The 25,031-nt window shown below is 38.0% G+C and overlaps 1 protein-coding gene across 1 annotated transcript in view; it reads right to left on the reverse strand.

The window, feature by feature from the left end:
• Window positions 1-22,059: 22,059 nt before the first annotated feature.
• The window catches only part of Hcn1 (hyperpolarization activated cyclic nucleotide gated potassium channel 1), a 388,508-nt gene continuing 385,536 nt past the window's right edge, over window positions 22,060-25,031 (reverse strand). The window contains exon 8 of the mRNA XM_006983585.4: window positions 22,060-23,170. Coding sequence (XP_006983647.1) covers window positions 22,254-23,170 — 917 coding nt within the window. The 3' untranslated portion in view covers window positions 22,060-22,253. The remainder of the gene's footprint in view (window positions 23,171-25,031) is intronic.

Consider the following 25,031-nt stretch of genomic DNA (forward strand, 5'->3'; position numbering starts at 1 on the left):
GAAAGTTTTATTTCCTGAAATCATTGCCCTCTCTCTCTCTCTCTCCTTCCTTCTTTGTTTTTTCCTTCCATCCTTCCTTCCTTTTTTTCTCCAATCATATTGCTTTACTTTAGATATTCATTTCCCATGGATAGAATTGATAAAGAGGGAAAATACGTTCTACATTAACATGGAAGTGTCTGGAGCTGATGTGTATTTACACCTATCTCACCTGCACGTTAACAAGATGTAAACTCATTACTCAGAAAGCACTGCACAGTTTCTGCCTCTCTCATGTGAAAATGAAATAAAAAAACAATATTGAATATATCTAATGCAAGGCAGACAGGAATGATGTGTCAAAAAGAAAAACTTAACTATTCCCTCACTTGCTCAGGCTGAACTCAAGAGTTTAATCGCTGGTGTAAAGATGCATCAAAACTTGGGAGGTGAGAACTGTGGAAATATTCTTACACCAGAACGTATCCATAGATAGTTATGAAGAGATGGGTGAAATAAATATTGGAAATGTTGCTTCCCTATCTCTGGTTTCCTGTTGCTTTTACTAATGAGTGAGAATGTTGAGAGAAAATTGGGATGACTGCTGATGAGCAGGGGCTTACTCCAGAAAACTAAGGCTTTTACAAACTCTATTCTTCTTACTATGGGAAAGAAAGAGAAGAAGATGCACATTTTGAATTCTTCCTTCCCTCATTTCTATTTCTTTACTCCCCTAGGAGAATTCTGCTATTTTTGGGTCACCCAGGTGTTCGGAAAGTATAAGGAAGTTAATGTATGATAATAAGAAGATCATAGAAACCTGACAACATACGTTCAACCTTGGAAGGAAATCATACTCACAGAGTTCCTGAAAGAGAAGACAGAGTATTTAAAATTAAAGCTTGTGGAACCTGCACTTTGAGTTGAAATTTTGGACTTATGGTTCCCACAGAACCAAAATCCTTGTACAATGCTCAGATTCATGGCTTTAGTGCTGCCATGGTCTAGATATATCTGTTTTCCTCAACTTCACGCTGAAGGTTAATCCCTAAAGTGATGGTAGTAATTCATGAAGGCAGACTGTTAATAAACTCAAATAACAAAACTTTTGTGGAGACAGATAATTCAACAATAGAGTTAGCATCCTTACAATAGAGATTTGAGGAGGGTTTGCACCCTTTCATTACATGAGAACAAAAATAGAAGATTCAGTTTGTGAGGATGGGGTCTTACAGATACTCTGCCAGCTTCCCAATTTTGAACTTCCCAGCCTCCCACCATCAGAAATACATTTTCTGTTTGTAAATTACCTAGTCAAAGACATTTTGTTGTCACAGCCAATAATGAAAGAAGTCAGACAGACATACAGCTTGTGTTTTTATTATTTTAGTAAAATTTGAAACATTCCTGGCACAAAGGTGTGTGCCTATAATCTCAGGGCTTAGGAGGTAGGGGCCAGAGGATAAGGAAGGCAAGGTCATCCTCATGTACATATTAAGAGCAATCTGGGATACATAAGACCTGTCTTTACAAACTTCACACACACACACACACACACACACACACACACACACACACACACACACAAAAACACAAACACACAAACACCTCATAAAATGAAAAGTAGGTGTAGGTGTAGTGGTCTATGCCTATAATTCTAGCATCAAGACAATGAGACAGGAGAATCACAAATTTAAGGCCATGTAGAGCTGTAGAAACTCTGCCTTAGAAGACACATGGTGTTTGTGGTAAAATACTGCTACTAGCAGTTTCCCCAGAGACTAAACCTTCAATCATGGAGGTGAAATTTCTTAAGACAGGACATTTATTCTCTCTCTCTCTCTCTCTCTCTCTCTCTCTCTCTCTCTCTCTCTCTCTCTCTCTCTCTTCTCTCTCTGAAAGACAGAGACAGAGACAGAGACAGACAGACACAGAGATAGAACAGGATGTTCTAATTTAAGAGAAGGTAAAAAGCAAAAGCTGCATGGAATCTTGTTAAGACAGAAAGTAAAGAACTCAAAATGGCTTCAGGAAGACCCTGAAACTGATCAGATTTACTAGGCCTTCCCCTCCCTAAGAGTATATAAGCAGTAAAGCTTGCTCAAAGTCACTCAGACAAGCTGTGCAGCAAGAAGACTCTCAGACAATCCTAGTCACCTGGAAGAAGCAGAGACCAGATGAGCTGCCTGGAATAGGCTCAGACTAACTGAGAAATCTGGAAAGGACAGGCTGTGCAGTGTGCCCCAGGTTTCCAGCTTGTATGAGCGTTGGAGTAGGCTTTGGTGATGCATCTGACTTTGAGTCAGTTTCTGTTACCGTAAGCAATCCCTCACTCTTAGGCCTGTAAGTAACCACAGAAAAACTTAGGTAAGACTTGGGGGTATCTTTGCTTTAGTGTGTCATTAGTTTCCTATCTGGGGTAAGTAGATGTTTGTTTGCCTTCACCCAGGAATAGTTATTATATAACAAGTGCAGAATTCAGTTTTGAATATATTTAGACATTTGTGGAATATTTATATGGACGAACAGGTGGATTGATATATCTGAAATGAGAAGAGAAGACAGTATTGGCTTAGAAGCTTCAGCCAGCTATCAGCTGGTAGTTGAATATTGTACACTGTGTGTTACAAACTGTTTTAAGCATTCAAATTCAGAGCCTAATTAATTTAATGCAGGGAGTTGCACCATTACTATCAATATCTGCCTTTTATTTATTTATGTATGTTTGTTTTGAGACAGAATTTCTCTGTGTAATGGCTCTGGCTGTCCTGGAACTTGCTTTGTAGACCAGGCTAGCCTCAAACTCACAGAGATCTGCCTGCCTTTGCCTCCAGAGTGCTGTGATCAAGGGTGTGCAAGCATTGCCTGGCAACATCTACCATTTATAAAGAAGAGTCATTAGGTTTGCAGAGTAACTTGTTAATAATTACTTACACATACAATGTTGGAGGTATTATAATGAATATATTCCAGAATAAAAGCCTCTAAGCATACTTAGTCCTGTTTCATGTAGAATGAGAAGTTCAGGTACTTAAGATCCCTGAAGAGCAAGAAATGGGAACATGAAGATAACAGAACCATCAAAAGAATTTTATTTAATGACTTCAACCACTTTCTTAGAATCGGATTAGTCATTGTGCCCAACACTGAAATATGACTTAATAGTATTAAGGACTTTGTAATTTAGATGAGGAAACGTTTACATTAATCATTTAATTCATGAATAATACAGCCCTGCTTATTTATACATAGTGGGTAGTAGAGACCGCAAATTCTATAAGCGTTAAGGACTAGAAACATTAGAGTTGCTGAGGGAATTTAAGATAAATTGCAATTTTCAAAACATGTAGAAATTGTCTACAATTGTAATCTGAGAATCTGAAGATATATTAAAATAAAGAAAGATTTGTGCAGTGAAGAAAATACAATCTGTTTGGCTAGGTGGAGGTCATAAAGATCACAATCAAGAAAAAAGATGAGCATGTTAGGAAGGCATGTAGGAGGGGTAGAGGGGGTGAGAAATTCTACTAGTTTTAGATCAATCTAAAGAGCAAAAGGTTAAAAAAACAATTTATAATGCTTTCCCAAGGAAATATCTCAGAACCTAAACTGTCAGAAGGTGAACAATAAAAAATGTAAAACTGGACTCAAAATTAAATGCTTATTAAATTTGCAAATATTTGCTTGTTTTCTGTCTGCTGTTTGTTTGTTTGTTTGTTTGTTTGTTTTTGTTTTTGAGATAGGGTTTCATCGTACATAGCCCTGGCTGGACTGAACTCACCGAGATCTATTTACTTCTGCCTCCAAGTGCTTGGATTAAAGACATATACCACTTATTCCAGCTGCAAACCTTCTTGGGCCAACCACTTTTCTTGTTACAACAGGAATCAATTGAATGGTTTATTCATACCACCAGGTTTAGAACAGGTAATATTTTTATCTTTCAAATGCTAGCAAAATAAAAAAGTAACAACTGTAAATAAATAACTCCATTACTCTGGACCTTGGGTAGCAAATTCAATTTGAACTGAGTAAGATACTAAATATATTCTTGAAAGAAAACCAGTGATTTCCTTATCAATTTTTATAGGAGACTTTTCAATAGGAGTCTGACAGAGCACAAGCTGTTACCATTACAGAAAACTCATTTTGACCATCCTCAGCGATGGTTAATGAATCCACAAGCTTTGGCGGAGATTTCTGTGCAGCTGGAGCAAATCACTGGGAAACACAGAAGAGGCATGTAGAGAGCTGAAGCCACGGTGGGCCTGGCCTGGTTTCAGTTGTGTCTGTCCTCATGTACACTGAATTTCCTCTTGCTCTTAGATAGCTCCTTGGGTCTTTACTTACATAGATAATTCAAACATTAGGTGTGATATTGTACTCTAAGCAAGGGAGTCATGAAAATTTCTGTATCTTCTCATTGTTTTCAAGGTAAAGACCACAATTTAAAATATGATAAAGTTTCTAAATTTACCAGATCCACAAAGCTTGGGAGGTTTCCTTCCTTGAACTTCACAAACTCCACTTTGGAACTCTGGGTTTTCTGTCCCACTGTGATTTCTTTTATATGTCACTTTTCCACATGCCAATGGAACTCACTTTGATATTTCCTTTTCCTGGAATGCCCCAGGCATGTAATGTCATGTACTCCCCAACACCATGTGATGTTTTCTAACTAAATTTAACACATCATCAGTTCTCAGTACAAGCTGCGTTTTCTGTTGGAAGCTGCTCTTGCCCCTGACCACTTACTTCATTGTCTATTGCAGGCTACTATGACCGTTCTCTGGATTCCATTGCTAAGATTTAAAACTTCACAGTGTCTTGGCTGTGAATAATTACTTTTATAAAATTATATATCCACTTTATGAAGTACATCTGAAAGTCAGTAAGTAAATTTGCTTTTTTTTTTTTTTTTTAGTACTAGGGACCTTGCACATTCTAGGTAGTGCGTCGCCAGTCATTGGATTTGATCACATTTATATCCTCTGCTTTTATGATGTGGTTGACACATGCTCATTACGTAGTCTTTTTGTAGCAGATTTAATTAAAGAAACACTTGTTGCTATGCGGTTAAGGAACTATTAAACACAAAATAGCCAACAGCTGTTAGTGTAGACCAGAGACTGAAGACCAGGGAAGAGTAAAGTGGAGGTTTGCAGCGGAGGGTACAGGTATTAAATGGCTTTGCTAACATTGAGAGAAGGGAGTAGGAAGTTGTATTTTGTAGTGTGAATGATAATTGATGGCTAGGGTTGCTAAAAAGGCAGATATAAGCTTCTTTACGCAAAGCAGAGACACTGATTTGATTGACTCGGAGTTGTTCTCCAAACTGAGTAAAGGGTCAAGGAGATGACATGTTGGGCATAACATACGCTGTATTCTTACAAAGTACATGTATAAATACTGAAAGCATGTAGAGACCTGTGTGTGAGATGGAAGTGCTGCAGAATCCTAACTGCAGGGGCTTAAGGTCAAAGACAATGCCAAGGCAGGGGCAGGATGGCAACAGTGATATCAGCATGAATTTAAGAGACAACTGAAAGGAAGAAAACAGAGCACACATCATACTGTGTAGTGGCGGGGGGATGACTGGCTGTGAGCTCCACCTTCTAAGCTGTTTTTTAGCAGAGGTGTGACGGCACCCGTGAAGATAGGATCCTGGATTCATTTAATGGGCTGAGATGATGAAATAGGTGAACTGTGAATAGACTGAACAGAAAAACGGTGAAAGACAACACTAAGGAAAACCTCCCTGTAGGTAAAACCATTAGTAAGTTATGTTAGGAACGGAGAAAGAAACTTCAAGACAGAATTCTATTAGAGTTAGTGGTGCACCACGGGTTTCTTAGAAAAGATATGATAATGTAAGTTAATGAAATTATATCTGCTGATGTACTTGTAAGCCTTTTCTTCATGGGGACAAAATAATGCCTGACATAAGTTATTTCAAAGTAGAGTAGAGGGTTTTTTTTTTGTTTGTTTGTTTGTTTGTTTGTTTGTTTTTTGCCTTCAAAGATTTTGGTCCACAGTAAATTTCTGCCCAATAACATAGCATATGGGCATGGAAGAGAAAGTCTGCTCACTTTATAATGAGAGACAGAAGGAGAGAGAGTGTGTGAGCACTAGGGACAAGAAATATTCCTAAAAGACCTTGAAATACCAGTACTGCCCCCAATTAGGCTCCAATTCCTAGCTTCCATCATCTCTAGAACTACACACTTAAATGACTAACCTAGGAAGAAATTGTCTTATTGATTAGTTGAGAGCCCTCTTGATCTAATTATGCCAAATCCCACTTTTGAATATTATCTTAGGAATCAGAACCATAACTTGTGAGCATTTTAGGGGACACTGCCCATGTGAATAACTGGGGACTCGAGTAAATCATTCTTGGATCTTCAGGAAATCTCTTATGTTACTGGCATAAGCATCTTATTACCTCATAGTTCTCTATGCTTTATCTATATCGTTATTATGATAATTGTGATCATTCATACCAACATAATCTGGAATAATTACAGTTTTTCAGCATCCCTTCGCCATCTGTATTGAACTCTTAGTTATAGCTCCTACCATTCCTTTCAAGTGTTTATTTTCTCCATACACCCCAATACTCAGGAAGGATATGACTTGTTGTATGATAGATTATTATAGTGATCCTAATGGTATCACTAGCCCCTGTCAAATCATTCTGGGTCTTTAAGCTTAAAGTGTTTGTTCTAGAAGCAGTCTAAAAGATTTTTTTGGTCAACTTCTTTATTTTCAGATAAGGACAGTGACTGGTGTGCAAGGATTACTTAACACTCGGTTATTTTTATAGCCTGTTTCCCATTTTTACGATTGCATTTCCTTTCAAAATGCAAACACACCTTAGGAAAATCCAAGCCTAATTAACTCACATGGAGCTTATAATGATGCCAGATTGTTTTTTAGAGTCTGGTAGAACAGAAAGAGTATAACTGGATGGAAATATACGGAAAATGGTAATTAGAAATTTCAAAGACAAAATTCACTTTTATTGTATCTATATTAAAATATACATTTTAGGCTTTCTATAAGTATGACAGACAAGATATCATTTCCCCAAGAAAGAACAGTGTTAAGAGGTGATTTCAGTTTTAATAATTGACCAGATCCTCAAAGAATGAAATGTGTAAAGGGCATTGGCCTTTCATGCCATCCCCAATATAAAAAATTAATTCATTTAAATTTTAAGTTAAGCCAAACTCTGAACATGTATCAACCCTTTTGTTTCTAACTATAAATAAGCCGAGGAAGGTCACAGAATATTGCAATTGTCATTGACAATAAATTATCTCTCCTAAAAACATTTCCTCTTTGTTTTTTGTTTGTTTGTTTATTTTATTTTATTGGCAACTACATTTAATCTGGCCATACATGCTTTAAAAGCAAAACAAATTCTAAAATTAAAATTTTAAGGTCGTTTTAATTATTTTCTTTTTATTATTCCAAAGTGTTTTTGGGTCTCTCTATGTGTGTATTTGGACATGAATGCAGGTGCCTGCTGAGGCCAGAACCATTGGCAAACCCTAGGATTAGAGTTACAGATGGTTGTGAACCACCAGATGTGGCCACTGAGAGATGAACTCAGATCCCTTGCAAGGGGAATGCTGTGGAATGTTAATGTATGTCCTGTGGGAGCCCTTCTTGGGTTCCTTGTGGCGTTACCCAGCAGGTTTGCATAGAGGATGATTAGGACCATGGGCCTGAGTGCAGGTGTCTGAGATGGTCTGCACTTGGCTGTACTGGGGGATGGTCTGTATGTCAAGTTGCTCTGATTGGTCAATAAATAAAACCTGATTGGTCGTGGCTAGGCAGGAAGTATAGGCGGGACTAACAGAGGAGAAATAAAAGAACAGGAAGGCAGAAGGAGACGCTGCCAGCTGCCAGCCACCGCCAGGACAAGCAGCATGTGAAGATGCTGGTAAGCCACGAGCCACGTAGCAAGATATAGATTTGCAGAAATGCGTTACTTTAAGATATAAGAATAGTTAACAAGAAGCCTACCACGGCCATACAGTTTGTAAGCAATATAAGTCTCTGTGTTTACTTGGTTGGGTCTGAGCGGCTGTGGGACTGGCGGGTGACAGAGATTTGTCCTGACTGTGGGAAAGGCCGGAAAACTCTAGCTACACAGAACCATTGGCAAACCCTAGGATTAGAGTTACAGATGGTTGTGAACCACCAGATGTGGCCGCTGAGAGATGAACTCAGATCCCTTGCAAGGGGGGAGTGCATCCCCTTTGCTGCAGAACCTTCTCTCTCCGACCCCACAAATATAAATGGTATGCTCCCTCGGTGTCTTTAATTTTAGCATCTATTTTAGCAGTAAACACTCAATGAAATGAACAGTTCTCAGCCTCTAAAACTGGACTCAGCACCTGCTGACACGAAACTCGGAGAAGCTTCAATTTTCAGACTTCACAGTTCCCTGATTATTTTAGTCTTGTTCTTTTATCACCTGTCTACAGATCTTTGACAACAGTGTTCACCACAGTAACATTAAAGGACTCTGCTGTGAAGTGGGTGTCTTTGTTTTCCTCTCTTACTTTAATTTTTTTTTTTTTTTTGCAGAAACCAGGAAATAATAGAGAAGTTTAAATCTCAGCCCATACTGTGAACAAAGCTTTTAGAACTGAGTTCAGATGACAGCCTGAAGAGCTTACCAACCCCAAGCATTGTGCAGGTTTGCAATTGTAGTAGGGTACTTTAAAGTACAAGTTCTATAAGAAAAAGAAAAAAAAATAGAGAAAGAATGGCCTTATGTCACTGCCTGAAGTCTGTCTAGCAATGATCCTTAATTTAAAGAGGGAGCAAGAAGTTCAAATTCTCACTTGAATATGCTTTCTGTGAGTCAGAGGAGCTGGACTATGCTTGGACACTTATGGAGCTTCAGGTACACAGGGGTCAGCTCTCTCAGCACATCAAACAGGCGCTTGGCTTTTAAATAGGACTTGTACTTCACAGAAGAAGAAAACTTGATGCGGTGTCATTCAGAAAACTGTCTCTTTCTATTTATGCCACTAAGAAGGTGAGTCTCCGTGTGTAACCAAATAGAGATGTGTGTAGGTACATGTACACATTTTAACTATTAATCATTAAGATGGTACACACGGTGTCCTTGGCCCTGTGATTGGTTGATACCAAGACTACTGATTATGTATTATCATCTGCTTAAACTCTAGTATTAGGATACTGTGGTATACAGTATCCTATCAACCCTTCATACAAACGACCTCAGGACAAATTCTACTGTCACACCACACCTGTTAAAGAGAAGGAAGACTGTACCGCCCCTCCATCATCATACTTCTAGCTCAAAGAGAGTTTTGTTGAACTCAGTGTGTCTGTCTAGAAATATTGTCTTCTTGTCATATTGCATCTAAGAATACATAGAAGAAAGCGGTCTCCTTGGCCTTGTGATTGGTTGATACCAAGACTACTGATTACATAGTATCTCCTGCTCAAACTCATCGGGAATATCAGACCAGATACTAAACCCTGGAGTGTGTGGTCCAAAGAAATATTGCACCACAGTTAGGTCTATGTTCCTCTGGGGAAAAAAAAGCTAAATTTCCCGTGTAGCCCTTTCCACTAGGAAGGCTAATGGGACAGTTCTGTCCCATAAAATTCATTGTGTCATGACTCAGAAAATTCTTCTTGTTGCACATAAAATGTCAAAAATGGGTCAAGAGCTAGAGTAAAAGCTTTAGTAAGATTTCCCTTATATCTGCCCCATAAGATAGAAGTTATATACCAATCTCCTTTTACACATCTTTTAAATTTACATTTAATTGTGTATATCTGTGAGTCTGTGAAGAGGTATTCAGAGGTGCATGCAGGTGTTCTCTGAAGCTAGAGTGACAGGCAGCTGTGACCTGCCTTATGTTGTATGTATTGGGAATAGAGTTGGTGTCCTCTGCAAGAGCAGTAGGTACTTTTAACTGATGATGTTCCCTCTCTCTCTGTCTCTGTCTCTGTCTCTATCTCTCTTAGCATATAAGAAAATTAAAGGGAGGGAGTTAGGGCTTCATGGGCAAAATCTCTTGTTGCATAAGTTGGACAACCTATGTTAAGGACCCATGTGAAAACTGGATGCACATGAGTGTCTGTAATCCCAGTGCCCTATGGGAAAGGGGAGGCAGACAGAGTTTCCAGAAGTCCCAGTGACCAGTTAGCCTGGCTTGCACAGCAGGGAAGAGCCCTCATCCCAAATGCAGTGGAAAGGCAAGGGCCAACACCCAAGTTTGTTCTCTGACCACACATGAAGAGTGGCTCATGAGCTTGCTCAGGTATACACAATTACACTTATACACATCTCTCTGTCTGTTTCTCTGTCTCTGTGTCTCTCCCCCCACTCACACACACTGACTTATGGAAGGGTGAGGGTGGGTAAAGTGATTGCTCTACAATCATGATTACCTGAGTCAGGTTCCCTAGGACTCATAAAGATCGTTATCTGGTAGTGTATGCCTAAAACCCTGTGCTGAGAAGCTTATCTCCAGGTTCAATGAGGGACCCTGTTTAAAAAAACAAGGGGAGGAGCTACCGAGGAAAGACATCAGATGTTGATCCCTTGTCTCCACATGGGTGTGCACACCTGCACTCACATGTACACCCTTGCATACACCACACATGGGAGAGAGAGAGAGAGAGAGAGAGAGAGAGAGAGAGAGAGAGAGAGAGAGAGAGAGAGAGTGAGAGAGAGAGAGAGAGCAAAAAATTAATAATGAAAGCTGAGATACTGTGTAACTATGTAATTAGCACACACACAAGTGTAGAAAGTAGAGCCAGTCAATATAGCCAGACTTTTAAAACACTGCAGGTGCATAGATTTAATGGGAAAATAGAAGCTCAGTTACAGAACACTGGACCACTTACTTTTACAATGAGAATGTGTGGTTAACATTAAAATTTAGTTGGGAAGAAGGTATAGCAGATTAATGTTAGGCTAGAAACATTGGTGGCTGTGATATCGAGACTTAGTTAAAGTGAGGAAATTATAGTATGTCTTAATTTTTTTTCTTTTTTGCTTCCCTAGAAGTACCAGGAGGCAGGCTGGGAAAAGGAATGTAAACCAAAGCAAGGTCTGTATGGTCCAGGGTAAAACGCTGACATGTAAAGTTGGCCATGGCCTCGAGGCTCTGCGTGTTTGTCTGAAGCCCTCTCGCTCTCCCTGTATAGCCAGGATCTTTTATCGTGACGTGTCACTCTTAGAAGTGTTCATATCTCTGAAAGTTCATTTGTCTCTTCTGTTCATGCTTTTCAATAGCCTAACGCATGTGAATTCCCAGGGACTCCGTCAGAAAGCACACTCCTGCCCGTGCGACATCGGGCCCAAGAACCTGCTCTTAACACAAACTCTTGAAGGATACCAATGCTGCCAATGCATGTGTCACAACTTCAGGAACAGGCACAGAAAGGCACTGGGCTATCAAACAGTCTGTCTGTCTGTGGCCATTGGGCATTGCTCACTTTTCTCTCTTATGAATCGTCATGGATAATAGCACTGGAGAAAGCGCCTCCTCCCAGTCCTTATTCCCGGCACTCCCTCCTCCTCCCCTGCCCCTCTGTCGTCCAGTGCTTTCTTCTTTGTCTACACTTTTACTGACTTGTTCGTCATCTATTTCTTTCTTTAAAGACATAAGCAAATTGGAGGCACAAACCTTTGTTTTACTCTGTAAAAATTAAAGAGAAAAGATTTCTATGTTTTTATTTTATGCACATGGGGGTGCTTTTGTCTGTAACTCTGTATGTACAGATGTATATTCCTGGTATCCTTGGAGGACAGAAGAGGACATTAGATCCCCAAATCTCCTGGAACTACAGTAGCAATCAGTTGTGAGCTACCACATCAGTGTGGAAACTGAACCCAGGTTCACTATAAAAGCAGTAAATGTTCTTAACCACCAGGCCACCTGTATAGCCCCAAATATTATCTTATAGCGTAGCTACCTCCACAATATCTAAGGTATTTCTTGACACATTTTAGTATTCAAGGAATGAGTTTGATAAGTAAATGCACACCTAAACAGCAAGCTGAAGTAACAGCTTAGTTTGTACTTCAAGAATATATATATATATATATATGTGTGTGTGTGTGTGTGTGTGTGTGTCATAAGGTATATATGACATGATATAGATGATATAAGATATATATATATGAGCTTCAAGGGATATATATAAAGAAAGTTGATGTAAGCAAAAACAATGTGACTAAATATTAGGAGTTCTAAACAACATGAAAGGAACAATACATGTAAAAGGACCACTAGATGTCCTTCAGATGTTACCATTTGAACACCTCTGGCTGCACATCCAGTTCCTATTAGAAATGTGGAAGCTTCATTAACTATCAAAGTTTATACAATAAGATCCATGCTCCTTCTATTACTAGGTTATTCAGATTTTATAGACCTGGTGGTAAGAAACCTGTGGAAAACGCAGTCAGTCCAACTTGATGTTTCCAAATTCATCTGACTTTCCTCCCTTGGTAATTTTTCCTGATAGTCACTTTATTTGTTCTTGGTTGAATACTTTTTATTGTATAATACACTATCTTATAGAAACTAGACTTTCCATCAGTTATGGTGGCATGCACCTATAATCCAAGCACTCAGGAGGCAGAGGCAGAGGCAGGGTTGCCACAAGTTCAAGGGCATCTTTTTCTACACATAAATTCTAAAATAGCCAGGATTATAAGGCAATATAAAAATAGAAAAAAAACATAAAATAGAAAACAAGAAAGCTAGAGATAGATAGAGACTGTGGTGGGGGGGAGGAAGGAAGGGAAGAAATGAGAAATACAAAAAAAAAAAAGAAAAAGAAAAAAAGATTGAAATGTTCACCAATAACAAAGTTATAGAAAAAATACCTTTGCTCATTAGCATTGATGGTGGTAGTTCTCAATCTTATCATGGTTCTTTCTTCTGAAATGATTTATTGGTAGAATGAAATCTGTTATGTATTTACAAATATGTTTTTACCACAGTGAGAACAGAACTAATGAAGAACACTTCTAATAATTTAAAAATTAAGGTGTATATACTGTGAGACAATTATATTGGGCAAGTCTTTGTCATGCTATTCCCATATACACTCCCACCATCTAAGGGCTGGATTTCCTAAGTTGAAACTCTTTACATGAAGAGTGATACTGACCATAATGAGAACAAAAAATGGTAACACTCCTGTTAGTTTACAGTCAGAAAAGAAGCTTGCTGTTATAAGTGTGGGAGAGAAGACACACCTTTGATGTGCAGTTTTGTGTAAGCACTGGTAACATTGTATGTTCTCACTTGTTGTGGGAAACCCTGTCACCATGGCCCTTCAGAGGCCTTCCATGCATTTGTGCATCTGAAGAGTACTCTGTTTGCCCCTCCATGCCTTTCCTGCCAATAGGTTTGCTTCTGCCCAGGGTGAGCAGTTCCCTGTTTGCTTGTTCCTTTGTGGGTATTCTTTTCAATTAAAAAAAAAAAAAAGGGCACACTTTTGGGTCTATCTCCATTCTGTATTCTGGCAATATTATCCTTTTCTCCAGTAGCCACAACACTAAAATTAAGTGCTTGGGATTTGTGGTGATGCCATTGGTAATACTGCATGGGGCAGAACGGAAATAAAAATGAATATACATGGATCTTGTTCTCCACAAGTTTCCCCCTAATATTTCATTTTCAGATTAGCCCCTTCTATTCCTTTTTAAATTTATTCATATTTTGTCACTTCCCTTAGGATGGCTATATTGGCTTGAAGTACTCATTTTTTAGGTATTTTAAATAGAGCCCATGACTATTTGAGTGTTTTTTCATATTATATAGGCAATTATGTAATGTATTGTGGAGAAAGGCATACAGGGAGGAAATAATCCATAGAAATACACTGCAAGAAAATCCAAAAGGAGTGTGATGTTAAGTGATGACGATGGTGAGCCTCGTACACAATAAAAAAAAAAACTATATATCACATACTTTAAAACCATCTTCCTAAGTATGCTTCTACTTGGCTTTAGAATGACCGCTGTATATAGCATGTAATAGAAATGAATACTGAACAATGCCTTCAGATCTACATTTGATACTCATCTGTGCCATGTTCTCTTCCATGCATTGGAGTTGAATGGCTTTTGGCAGTCTATATTTCCCATGTCCTAAATTTGTTTACTTTGGAACCTGTGGCCTGTAGATATTGTGAGTTACATGTCAATTCTTGGCCAGACTAGAAGAAAATTAACTGCAAGTACACATTACAAAATAGGTTAAAAACTGAAATATGCAGTCTTTTTTTCTATTTCTAACAGCTGGCTAGTCCCTCTTTCTTTCCTTATCCCATATATAAAATAAAAGGCTAATGGTATGCTTATAAATTTTCTGTAGACATAGTATACCTATTTCCTAATAAGCCTGTAAAGCCCCCCCCCTCCCCGAGCTGAGGACTGAACCCAGGGCCTTGCGCTTGTTAGCCAAGCACTCTACCACCGAGCTAAATCCCCAACCCTGCCTGTAAAGCTTTTAATGGATTCACAATTCATAATGGATTCATAATTACAAGGTATAATGTCATTAAAAGTATCAAAACTTTTCTTACCAGAAACTCCACTTTTTGTTGTCACAGGATTATGTGTTTTATGAAATATGGTGTATGGAGCTGATAGGTAGGAATTCCTTTGGATAGGTTTTCCAAACTATTTAAGATTTTATATACATAACCTCATTTCTTTGTGAGACATACCAACTGAAATTAATTGAATTATTATAATATATTACTTCCTAAAGCAATCATTCTCAACCTTCCTAATGTTGCACTCCATTTAATACAGTTCCTTATGTTGTGCTGAATCCCAACCATACAATTATTTTCATTGATAATCCATAACTAATTTTGCTACTGTTATGAATCATAATGTAAATATTTGTGTGTTTTCCAATGGTCTTAGATGACCTTTGAATGACTCAAAGTGGTCACAGCCCACAGATTGAGAAACCACTGAACTAAAGGAAGGAAAGCCTATCCTGATATAACAGCCAGAATCTGTCTAGAACACTCATGAACGCCCATTTGCAAAATGTCCAACATTTCTAATAAATGCTTGAGAATCTTTCTGGCAATGTCAAAATTTCCACTGGGCTTTTTTTTTCACATCCAACTAACATTCAGATATATGATGAGGCAAATAATCTGTAATCAACTGACTAAAAAATGTAATATTGTTAAGCCAAATTCCCTCCTTCCCTTCACCCATCCCTCCATTCCTCCCTTTCTTTTGCTCACAAAACACCCTTGTAGAAAGGATCTTTGCCATCTTACTAGAAATCCAGTCAAGTTTAGCCTAAAATGCTGAGATACACGTAATCACAGGGCTGGCCAACATTCATACTTAGTATAGGGAGTGGCAAAACATTGTAATACATTTTTACTTGTGTGCTTTCGAAAACCGCTAATATAAAGATAGCTCGTTTTATCACCATTACCAATGTAAAGAATTCCTCTAAGCAATTCAAAGCTAATACCATTTAGTTATAGAAACACAATGTCCCATGTAAACATTCACACCATTAAAAAAGACGTGCAAAATTAACACAGGTCATTTTTGCCTCTAAGAAACAAAGACTAATTTTTAGATATTTCATATTTTAAGCTGTGAGGTCATTAAGTCTTTTAATGTAAATACTATAGTGCTTTGTTTCTGCATAGGCAGACTCTGTGAAACTGCATGTTCATGTGTCAATGCTTTCAGATCATCTCTAGACCTTCAGGGATAGTTATGATCTACACACAAAATGAACCACAATTTGCTTTTTATCATAAACAGTGGTGCTAACCTGATTATCTATCAGATTGAGAAACTATGGCTTGAGATTAATTTTGGCTAACTCACAAAATGAGATTGCTGTTGCCAAGAAGAGATAAATTATTATTTTGAATATTTGTATTAACTTGGCATGGACCCTGAAGGCTGCTCTTGATTGGGAGATCAAAAAAGGTTTTGATTTATTATGTTGTGCGGGGATGTGTCCAGTGTTTTATGATGATTACTCTGAGGAACACTATCACTTTCACCTTTTCATACTTTTGTCTGTGGCCGAATATGGTTAATATTCTTTGGATCTTTGTAATAGAGATATATTAAGACATATGCTACTTTGTCTATGCAACTATTTTGTTTATGAAATGCTGTTTAATATTACTCAAATTCAATACTTCATGCTAAATATCAGCATATCATACTTTCAGGCATTCAGAACTGCTTGCTGTCAACAGAATTTTGTGTAAGCCCTTGGCAGTAAATCTTAAATAAGTTAGGCAAGCAATTTTTATTTTTAAATACTGAGAAACAAAGGCCTTCACCACATAAATAACCAAAATAAAATGGCACCATACATTGGGTAAATTGATTTTTGACTCTCAAAAGAGTTACATGATTACTTCCTTCAAAATTGTGTCTCCCGTTTCTGAATGGTTTGCCAATTTAAATGGAAACTAAAATATGATTTTAGAAAATATGTTTGCCTCTACAAATCTGAATTTTCTTCCCTATGCTTAATCTGATAAAATTTAACATCTGTTTTGGCAAAAGTCTGTTATTTCTGCTTAAGAAATATAAGTAACTCTAAGTCATTCTAATAAATCTAAAAGTAGATAAATGGTCCTTATTTTTGGAGAATTACTGTGTACACTGATTTTTGCAGTTGTGCCCACTGAGTCAATAGCACTGTCTATTCAAATATTAAAATATAATTGAAATTACAGGATAATAAAGAGCTAGTTCTCATTTAGTTGAATGGTGATTTATGCTACACTAGGAATAAAATATCTCGAAAGAATGTCTATATTTCTCAGTTTGTGGAACACAGTACCACCAGTCAGTTCTGGGAAAACTAACTTATTTGAATCCCAAACATTTCCCTGTTCTATAGTCTAACTCGTTTTCATGGTTCTTCATGCCCTCACCCTTCATTCACCCTGTACTGTTTTGATATGCAAATCTGGTGAATTTTTGGTTTCCCGAACTTATTCCCACTCTTTGGCAAACACAGGTCTTCCTTCAGGCCCAGCAGCCTCACAAGTAGTGTGAGGTAACAAATACCCTTAGTTCTTGCTCTGTCACAAATTAAATTTTATTTCTTTTCACATTAGCAAAACACACATTTCACCACGTACCCTTTGATTTCTCTGCAAAAATTAAGATTAAAGTATAAAATTATAAAACCTTTGGCCTGATAATAAAAATGGCTTTTTAAAAGGATTTAAATCCAACTTTACCATTTCAAATTTGTTTTCTCTAATCTATGACACACTCAAGCTTCAGCGAGATATGACTATTGCCAACGACCAGTGTTTTGTTAAACATTCACATTTTAGAAGCAAGTTTCGTTTATCATTACATGAAGATGCTTTCTTCAGAATATATTCTTTCTATTGTCATTCTCTCTACACCACATATCTTAAAAATAAATTCGTAGACTTGTATACATTTTATTTTGATATTGTCTTTAAACAAGTCTCATGAAGGGACAAGTGTTGGCAAGGCTTCTTTCAACACAATCAAGTTTTCATTGTCCCTACTCAACCACCCTTGGCTGAGGAAACAGGGGTAGGATTATGGTGAGATAAGAGAGGCATGGTCATGTAAGAGTGGGGTCGGGTCCTGTCTTAGGTCGTGATTATCGCATTAATTTTAATTTTATAAAAACATCATTTGTCTTTTTTTTTGTTATCTGGGACATCAAAAATTATACATGGAACAAGTATGTCACTCACATCACCATTATTCCAGATTTGCTTGGAAAATTATCTCCATTCCTCATCACCTCATGTCAGAGAGAGATTGTTTCAGTATGAAGCAAAGGTAGAAAGGGCATTTCACTGTGAGAATTACCCAAAGTGTAAAGCAATCAGGTATTCAAAAATCACGGACATGCCCTTTGAGTCCAATGAGGGATCTTTTGTGGTGGTGGCGGCTTTTTCACTCCACCAGGATAGCTGTTCCTACATGGGAAAGTTTATGCTTCTTACACCTTTAAGCTAAGAATGTGACCAAGGCCAAAATGACCCATCCATGAAGATGGCAATGGCCCCAGTGAAGGAAAGCAATACACAATATGGCCGTTACTTAACACTTCAAATTGAAAGGTAAAGACTGGCTTGGTGTGAATCTGAATCTTTCCTGAAGTTAGGCAACTTTTTTTTTAATAGTTCATGCATTTCTTTTAAGAATAATGTTGCCCTTTATGATCAGCTCAATCATTTGCCTTTAAAAAAAACATGCCATCATACAAATGTGTTGTTAAAATTGAAATTAAGTTGCTTTAGAAAGTCACTATTCTCAAGTGACCATAGCAGGTATAAATAACCATAAAATCAATAAAAAAAATCTTTGAAAGAAAAATCTCCAACATGATTTTGAAAATATTTTGGGAAATATTTTGAACAAAGTTAAAAGAACTGAGGAATAGTTTGGTCCACATATCCAAAAGCATTATTTCATGACAAATTTTTGACTACTCAGGCTTCAGTGTAGCTCAGTACCTGATTATATTCTAGGAATACATTTTTCTCATGGCACAGACTGATATGCTCTTAGGTGGACTGGCCTAACATATGGTAAATCTTTGTTAGGGTTAGTGAATGTGAATAATAACCACAGTGACAACAACTTACCCCACACTTGCGTTGTCTGACACATACTCCAGAGTGCTGGAGACAGAAGTGAGAGACACCTGGGTCATGCAGTTTAATATTATAAAAATAAGGAAAGGAAGGTCCAAAAGAGCAATTAGAGCAAAATTATGAAATAAAAACTGTAAGTCAATTAAGAATCAATGGAGATATTTTTACACAAAACCCTGACAGACTATTAGAAATGATTTGTACTTTGAAAAGTAAGTAATTATAGCTTTAATATAATATGTCTAAAAGTTTAAACTCATCATATTGCGTAAATTGTTCATGTCCTTTAGGAATTATTAGAATAACTCAATTGTTTCCTTTGCAGTGTCCTGAAAATACCATGTTTTTCATTTAATTCTGTTAATTAATGGTAGAATAAGCAGCTTTTAAAAGTGGAATGGCATTCACTTGGTAATCATTCCCTTATGGAGAGGTCACGGAGACCTGGAGGCAGGATGTGTGTTATAGGATGACAGTAAATGGCAGAACACTATTTTATCCTCATTGTGTTTAAGATTGCTTCGCTATTTATCCTCATTGTGATCAACCTCATCAGAGGCATTTGAAAATCCCAAAGGCAACAGGACAATGTGCATAGGTTAAAAATCATCCTCATATTCAATGACATAAACGTGGCTGTGATGTGAAACTGGACAAACACCAAATATTAAAGAGGCATAGAGTAAAGAATAAAATAAACAAATTTTTACTGTGTGGGAAAGGTAAAACAAAGGGATGACTGGGAAATCCATGTTCTATTTAAATTATTTTCATTCTGTATTTATAGAATATCTCTAAGAACTGTATGGTGATTTTCAAGAATAAATTTTTTTTGGAAATTATACAAAGACAGACAAACAAGCAAATCTATAGTCATCAACAAAGCAAAACATTGGATCAGAGTTCAACAATAAAATAAAATATTCATAATTTTAGTTTATTTTTGTTGGATTTATTAATAATCTTTATATATATTTATATGTATGGCTTTGAGCAAAGACAAAAGACATACTCTAACTCTTCCCTGGTTGTACAGTGGCAAGGATCAGCTATATTCTTATCTTCTCAGCAGCAAAAGATCAATAATACAGTTCTTTCTGTACAGATTAAAACTCCAACCTTGAGCTTAACTATGTACAGAGAAAAAAAGGTCATGTTCACCTAGCACTGTACCTTTATATTACAGTAATGTGAGTCACTTTCCTCCTTAATCTAAATATATATATGTACATTCATACATATGTGTATATAATTTACCCTGTACCATTTTGTTAGTTTAACATATAAACCTTAGGGTTCTTTGTCCATTCTAGTACAAAGTGAATAAAAATGTTATGGTTGCACTGAATGATCATGCAATTCAATTTTGCTGATGTTTCCCAATAGTGCTCGAAAAATTTTATATATAAAAAAATATTTTACTACCAAACCATTAATCCTGTCAAATGTAAACCTTTAATAATGTAAAGGACTAGTGCATGATCTTAATAAATTGAAGCTAATTTTTATATTTTAATAAAAAATTAAAGAGTTTCGTACTGATATGTAAATGGTCTTGCCACTTTCTCATAGCTTCTAGGTAGGCCGAATGAGCTCTCTCTTATACCATTCCCAACAGGCTGTCGTTAGTCACCAGCATGTCAGTAATAAATAACATCATATTGCCTAGCATTGTTGATTGCTTCCACACAAATTAGGATCTGTTAGCAATTAAGCATAGCAATTCTTTTTGGTTTCATAGGTGTTAGATCCATAAAAGGCATAACAGGCAGCATGGATTCACTTTGCTTCTGCTTCTGCTTTTGTTTTCTGTCCTCAAGTCTATCTAGAGGCCCTGTCCCAACAGAATGTGTGGTCTTTAAGTTCTTAAGTGGATCGTCCATGCTCATGCTACTAAAGACTTCCACGTCAGGTCACTCTCTTGAGTTATTTACAGAAGTCAAACATGAGGAATCTTCCCATTGTGTTTCATCCAACCACACGTGTGGGATGCAGTAAGCACACATGATCTCTAAGAGGCTGATGCTCACAGAAAGAATTAAGGAAACAAAGGAACAAACAAACAATGCTTACAGACAGCTCAACTTCACCCCTGCTTCCTGTCACCACGTCCACCCTACTTTCAGCACATTTAAAAGAGCAAACCTCCGGTCTATCTAAGGACTATGTTGGTTACCACATGCCTTAAGATTTACTAACTGCTTAGCTACAATATACATAGGGCAAATGTGCATTTCCAAACAGATGTGATGATTATTATATTTATTTCTTCACATTAACATCACAATAAACTACCAACTAACATGAAGACACAGAACACATTTAACTCCAAACCAAGCTGTGGTTTGCAAATAACTGTTTAAATGATAATAACAGCGATAATATTAAATTAAAGTGAAAACCTCACTTCTAGATTTTAGTCAGAGATCCAAGTCACCCTTTTAAGAATTTTAAAAGAGACAATAAATGAATTGTTATATCTTCTAGAAGTGAGAAATACTGTAAGCCTTTTCTTACAATGACTGATTAGAATCTACTTTTTTTTTTTTTGCCCCAAAAAGCATGCCAGGACTAGTTTCAGATGCTTGATTATGTCAATAAGGAAGAAAAGTAATAATTTTTGGTGTAATACAAGCAATTGGTAGATTCAAGCATACAATTTTGCATAAAATATTGCAGGTTAAAATAATATTGTAGGTCTGAAGCCATTGCATTACAGTTGAACAATTGTCACAATTATTAGATTTTGTGAAATTTTAAAACTCTTAACTTTTGAAGTGAAGCCATAAAACTGAATTCTTAAACAGTGACTTTTACCTTTATACAACACAGAAGAGTTACTTTTATTTGGGCTGGAAAAGTTATTTACAACTAACATCGACAGAGTCTCGATAGAAGTCCAACAACACACGAAGACAAATATCTCCTCACCTTCCTGCCAAATCAATGAACATGCTTGAGGTTAGAGAAAGCCCTAGCAGTGGCGATGTTAGTCTCCTATGGTGGATGGGCATGTAATGTGTTCCTTCACCTAACTCAAAATTTAAAGCACCAAAATATAATTTAGAGCTATAAACTGGGATTGGGTTATTTCATTCCACATAATTAGCAATCTAGATACAGAGGCACAGCTAAATGAAGGAAAGCTTTGATTGGTGCTCTTCTGGAACTAATTGGAGTTGCCTTTTTAAAATCTGAGTGTTGATACCATTGACCCCCCCAAGGACTCTTCATAAAAGAGAGAAATACATATATCAAAGGAATTAAGTAGAAGTGGGTTAGAAATCAATGATCTTACAACAATGTGTTAAATCCTTTAATGGTTTTAAAGAAAGGAAGACATGTAACACTGAATGCTATACAAGTCTTTTGAACTTCTCCTGGGCATTTATATATAGAGATATGTATATTTATTTAATTATATATGTATATATGTTTTTACATTTGCATGTAGGCCAGAGCTGTCTAAAATATCTTTTCAGGGTAGGCTATAGGGATCTATCACCAGATAGATTAAAATAATATCTGAGAATATTCTGTTTATTAGAGTATTTCTTTTCTGCTTTGACAATCAGCAAGGATCATAAATTTGAAGCAAAACGCGGTTTTTCTGCATCTGGGTCTGTGTTTAAGACTGAGGGAGATTCTCTCTGTACAGCTGCTGGTGGTGGGGGTGCTGGAGGCACTCCTCGGTTGGGGGGGATGGCTCCCGAGGACATCTGTCGGAACAAGGTGACACGCTGTGGCACGGTGCTCCTGCCCCCCGCCTGAAGGCCCGCGCTGTGGACAGCTGCCACGGGTTGAGGGATGGAGGCCAGTGACTCGCCCACAGTGGGATGAGGTCTGGAGATCATAGCGGGCACCTCGTGGGGCAGCGAGGGCTGCGAAGCCGAGAGGGGCCTGACTTCTCTGGTCAGGTTGGTGTTATGAAGAGCTTGCGCGCTCTTGTGCACTTCATTTTTCGGGGTGGAGCTACCAGGTGTCTGTGGCTGTTGTTGCTGTTGCTGCTGTTGCTGCTGCTGTTGTTGTTGCTGTTGCTGCTGCTGCTGCTGTTGCTGAGTCTGGGGTGCCTGGGACTGCGGTGGCTGCTGCATGAGTGACAGCTGCGACGCAGTGGGAGAGGCATAGTGGAAAGTTCGTGTGGCCAGGGGGCTCTGTACAGGAGGACTGCAGACGGCTGTGGTATAGGAGCAGGGTGAGAGGATGGCTGAGGGTTGGGGCGTCTGTGTGCTGGGGCTGGGCGAGTGGAGGTTGCTGTGAGACAAGCTGGTCGCCGTATAGACTGGTGGAGATTGTGTCCTCATGCGGGAGGTTGGGGTGGTGGTCGATGATGTGCAATTCAGGGCTGTCATTTGAGGGTAGTTGATTGGAGGGATCGCTTGAACCATCTCTCTGTCGTGCTTCACAATCTGCTTGAGGATCTCATTCTCCTGATTGTTGAACACACCAGTGTTCAGATCCTTCTGAAACTTCTGGAGGAGAATGGAGTTTTTCTTGCCTATCAGCAAAGGAAAAATAGGCACTTAGACAGGCTGAAAGGAACTAAGAATGCCGCAAGAGACTGGCTACTCCAAGGTGATGTATGTCAGCGTTAAGACCCATGGGTTTGGAAGTCAAGAACCTCACCTGTCACCACCAAACAGAAGTGGAGCATCTGCCTCGTGCACAATGTTGCATCTGCTTAGAAATCGCATGCTCTACTTAAGAAAAATTGGAAAGACTAAAGGTGGCAAAAAAAAAAAAAAAAAAAAACCCACACACACACACACAAAAAAAACGAAGCTACTTTATAAACGAAATGTATCTATTTAACCGGAGCATAATTTGTGGTGTAATAGAGAAGCAGTGGGTGTTTGGGTCAGGCTGGGCCTAGAATCATTATTTTAGTTTGTGTTTGTAAGGTAAGGCAATGGAGAGTCAGAGACAACACTGGAGCATTTGCTTCGGGACACACAATCAACAAAAGGCTTTAGGGAGAACCATTTACACAATGCTCAGGATTGTAAAGCAGATGTATTTATCGTATTCATCTCATGGGAAGGTTAAGATCACTACTTAGAAATTTGGGTTAGAAAGTGAAGAGGCTGTGAAGAAAGGAAGAAATTCTGATAGCGAAGCCTTGCTACCAATGACAGATGGGCTTCATCTGAACCATCTGGGTGCCTGTAGAAAGGCAGTCCCTCAGACCAGACCCAGATTGCTCAATCTGGTACTGTTTTATACAGATAGAGTATCATGACGAGCAACTATCTCAAGAGATTTTGCCTTTGACTAATGCCAGGCACCAATGACTCTTCATTCTAGCTGCATATTTCTCTCATCTCTGGAGTTAAAAAAAATACAAATACCAATTATATGTGAACAACCTGACATGGGTTCCAGATTTTAGCCTTTGCAAGCAAATTTCCTCAGGGGGATGCTTTTGCACATGCGTAGTGTGGATTGCCTCACGCGCTTCCCTCCTCTGTAATAGAGGCTGTGAGGGAAAAAGCACAGAGCTCCGCACTTCTCAGCTCACTCCAGGACATAAATAAGCTTTAGTTCTACTTCTTATCATAATTTTTTTTCGAGAGCTTTGCAATAGATAGGCATTCCCTGGTAGAATATTAATTAGAATCAATCGCACGTTGGTAAAAAACCAAACAAACAAAAATGGAGGACACCAGGAGAACATGGCCAACTGAACCAACTAAGCAGGGCTCACGGGGGCTGACAGAGACTTAAGAAGCAAACCCCGGGCCTTCAGGAGTCTGCACCAGGTCCTCTGTGTATATGTTGTGGCTGTTAGCTTGGTGATTTTGTGATTCTCCTAATTGTGGGAGCAGGTGTGTCTTTGACTCTTCCTGCTCTTGGGACTCTTCTCCTCCTCTTGGGTTGCCTTGTCTCATTGTATTCTGTTTTTTTTTGTGTGTGGTTGTTGTCTCTTGGAGGTCTGCTTTTTTTTTGAGGGGAGACAATAGCAGTGAAGTGGATCTGGGGGAGAGAGGAGGTAGGGGGTGTCTAGAAAGAATGGAGGGAGGGGGAACTGGCCAGGATGTATTATATGAAAGAAGAATCTATTTTCAATAAAAAAACATACATATGCAAAAAAATAAAAATAAAAATACCCAAATGAGCATGGTAACTGAAAAGTGAATAAATTATGCTTCACTGCTAAATAGTATCATTTCAAAAGTAACCGAGCATATTTTCAACAGGATGCCATATGATAATTTTCTTGGATAATGAGAGAAGTGATCATTTTATATCTTTGCCAAAATAGTTACTGTTCCTTTCTTCAAAGCTCCTCTAATTTCCTAAAGAAAAAAAACCTCTTATGTTAGTATTAGTAATGAATACAGGTGTATTTGATATATTAC

Source organism: Peromyscus maniculatus, chromosome 15, assembly GCF_049852395.1.
Source record: "Peromyscus maniculatus bairdii isolate BWxNUB_F1_BW_parent chromosome 15, HU_Pman_BW_mat_3.1, whole genome shotgun sequence".
NCBI lineage: Eukaryota > Metazoa > Chordata > Mammalia > Rodentia > Cricetidae > Peromyscus > Peromyscus maniculatus.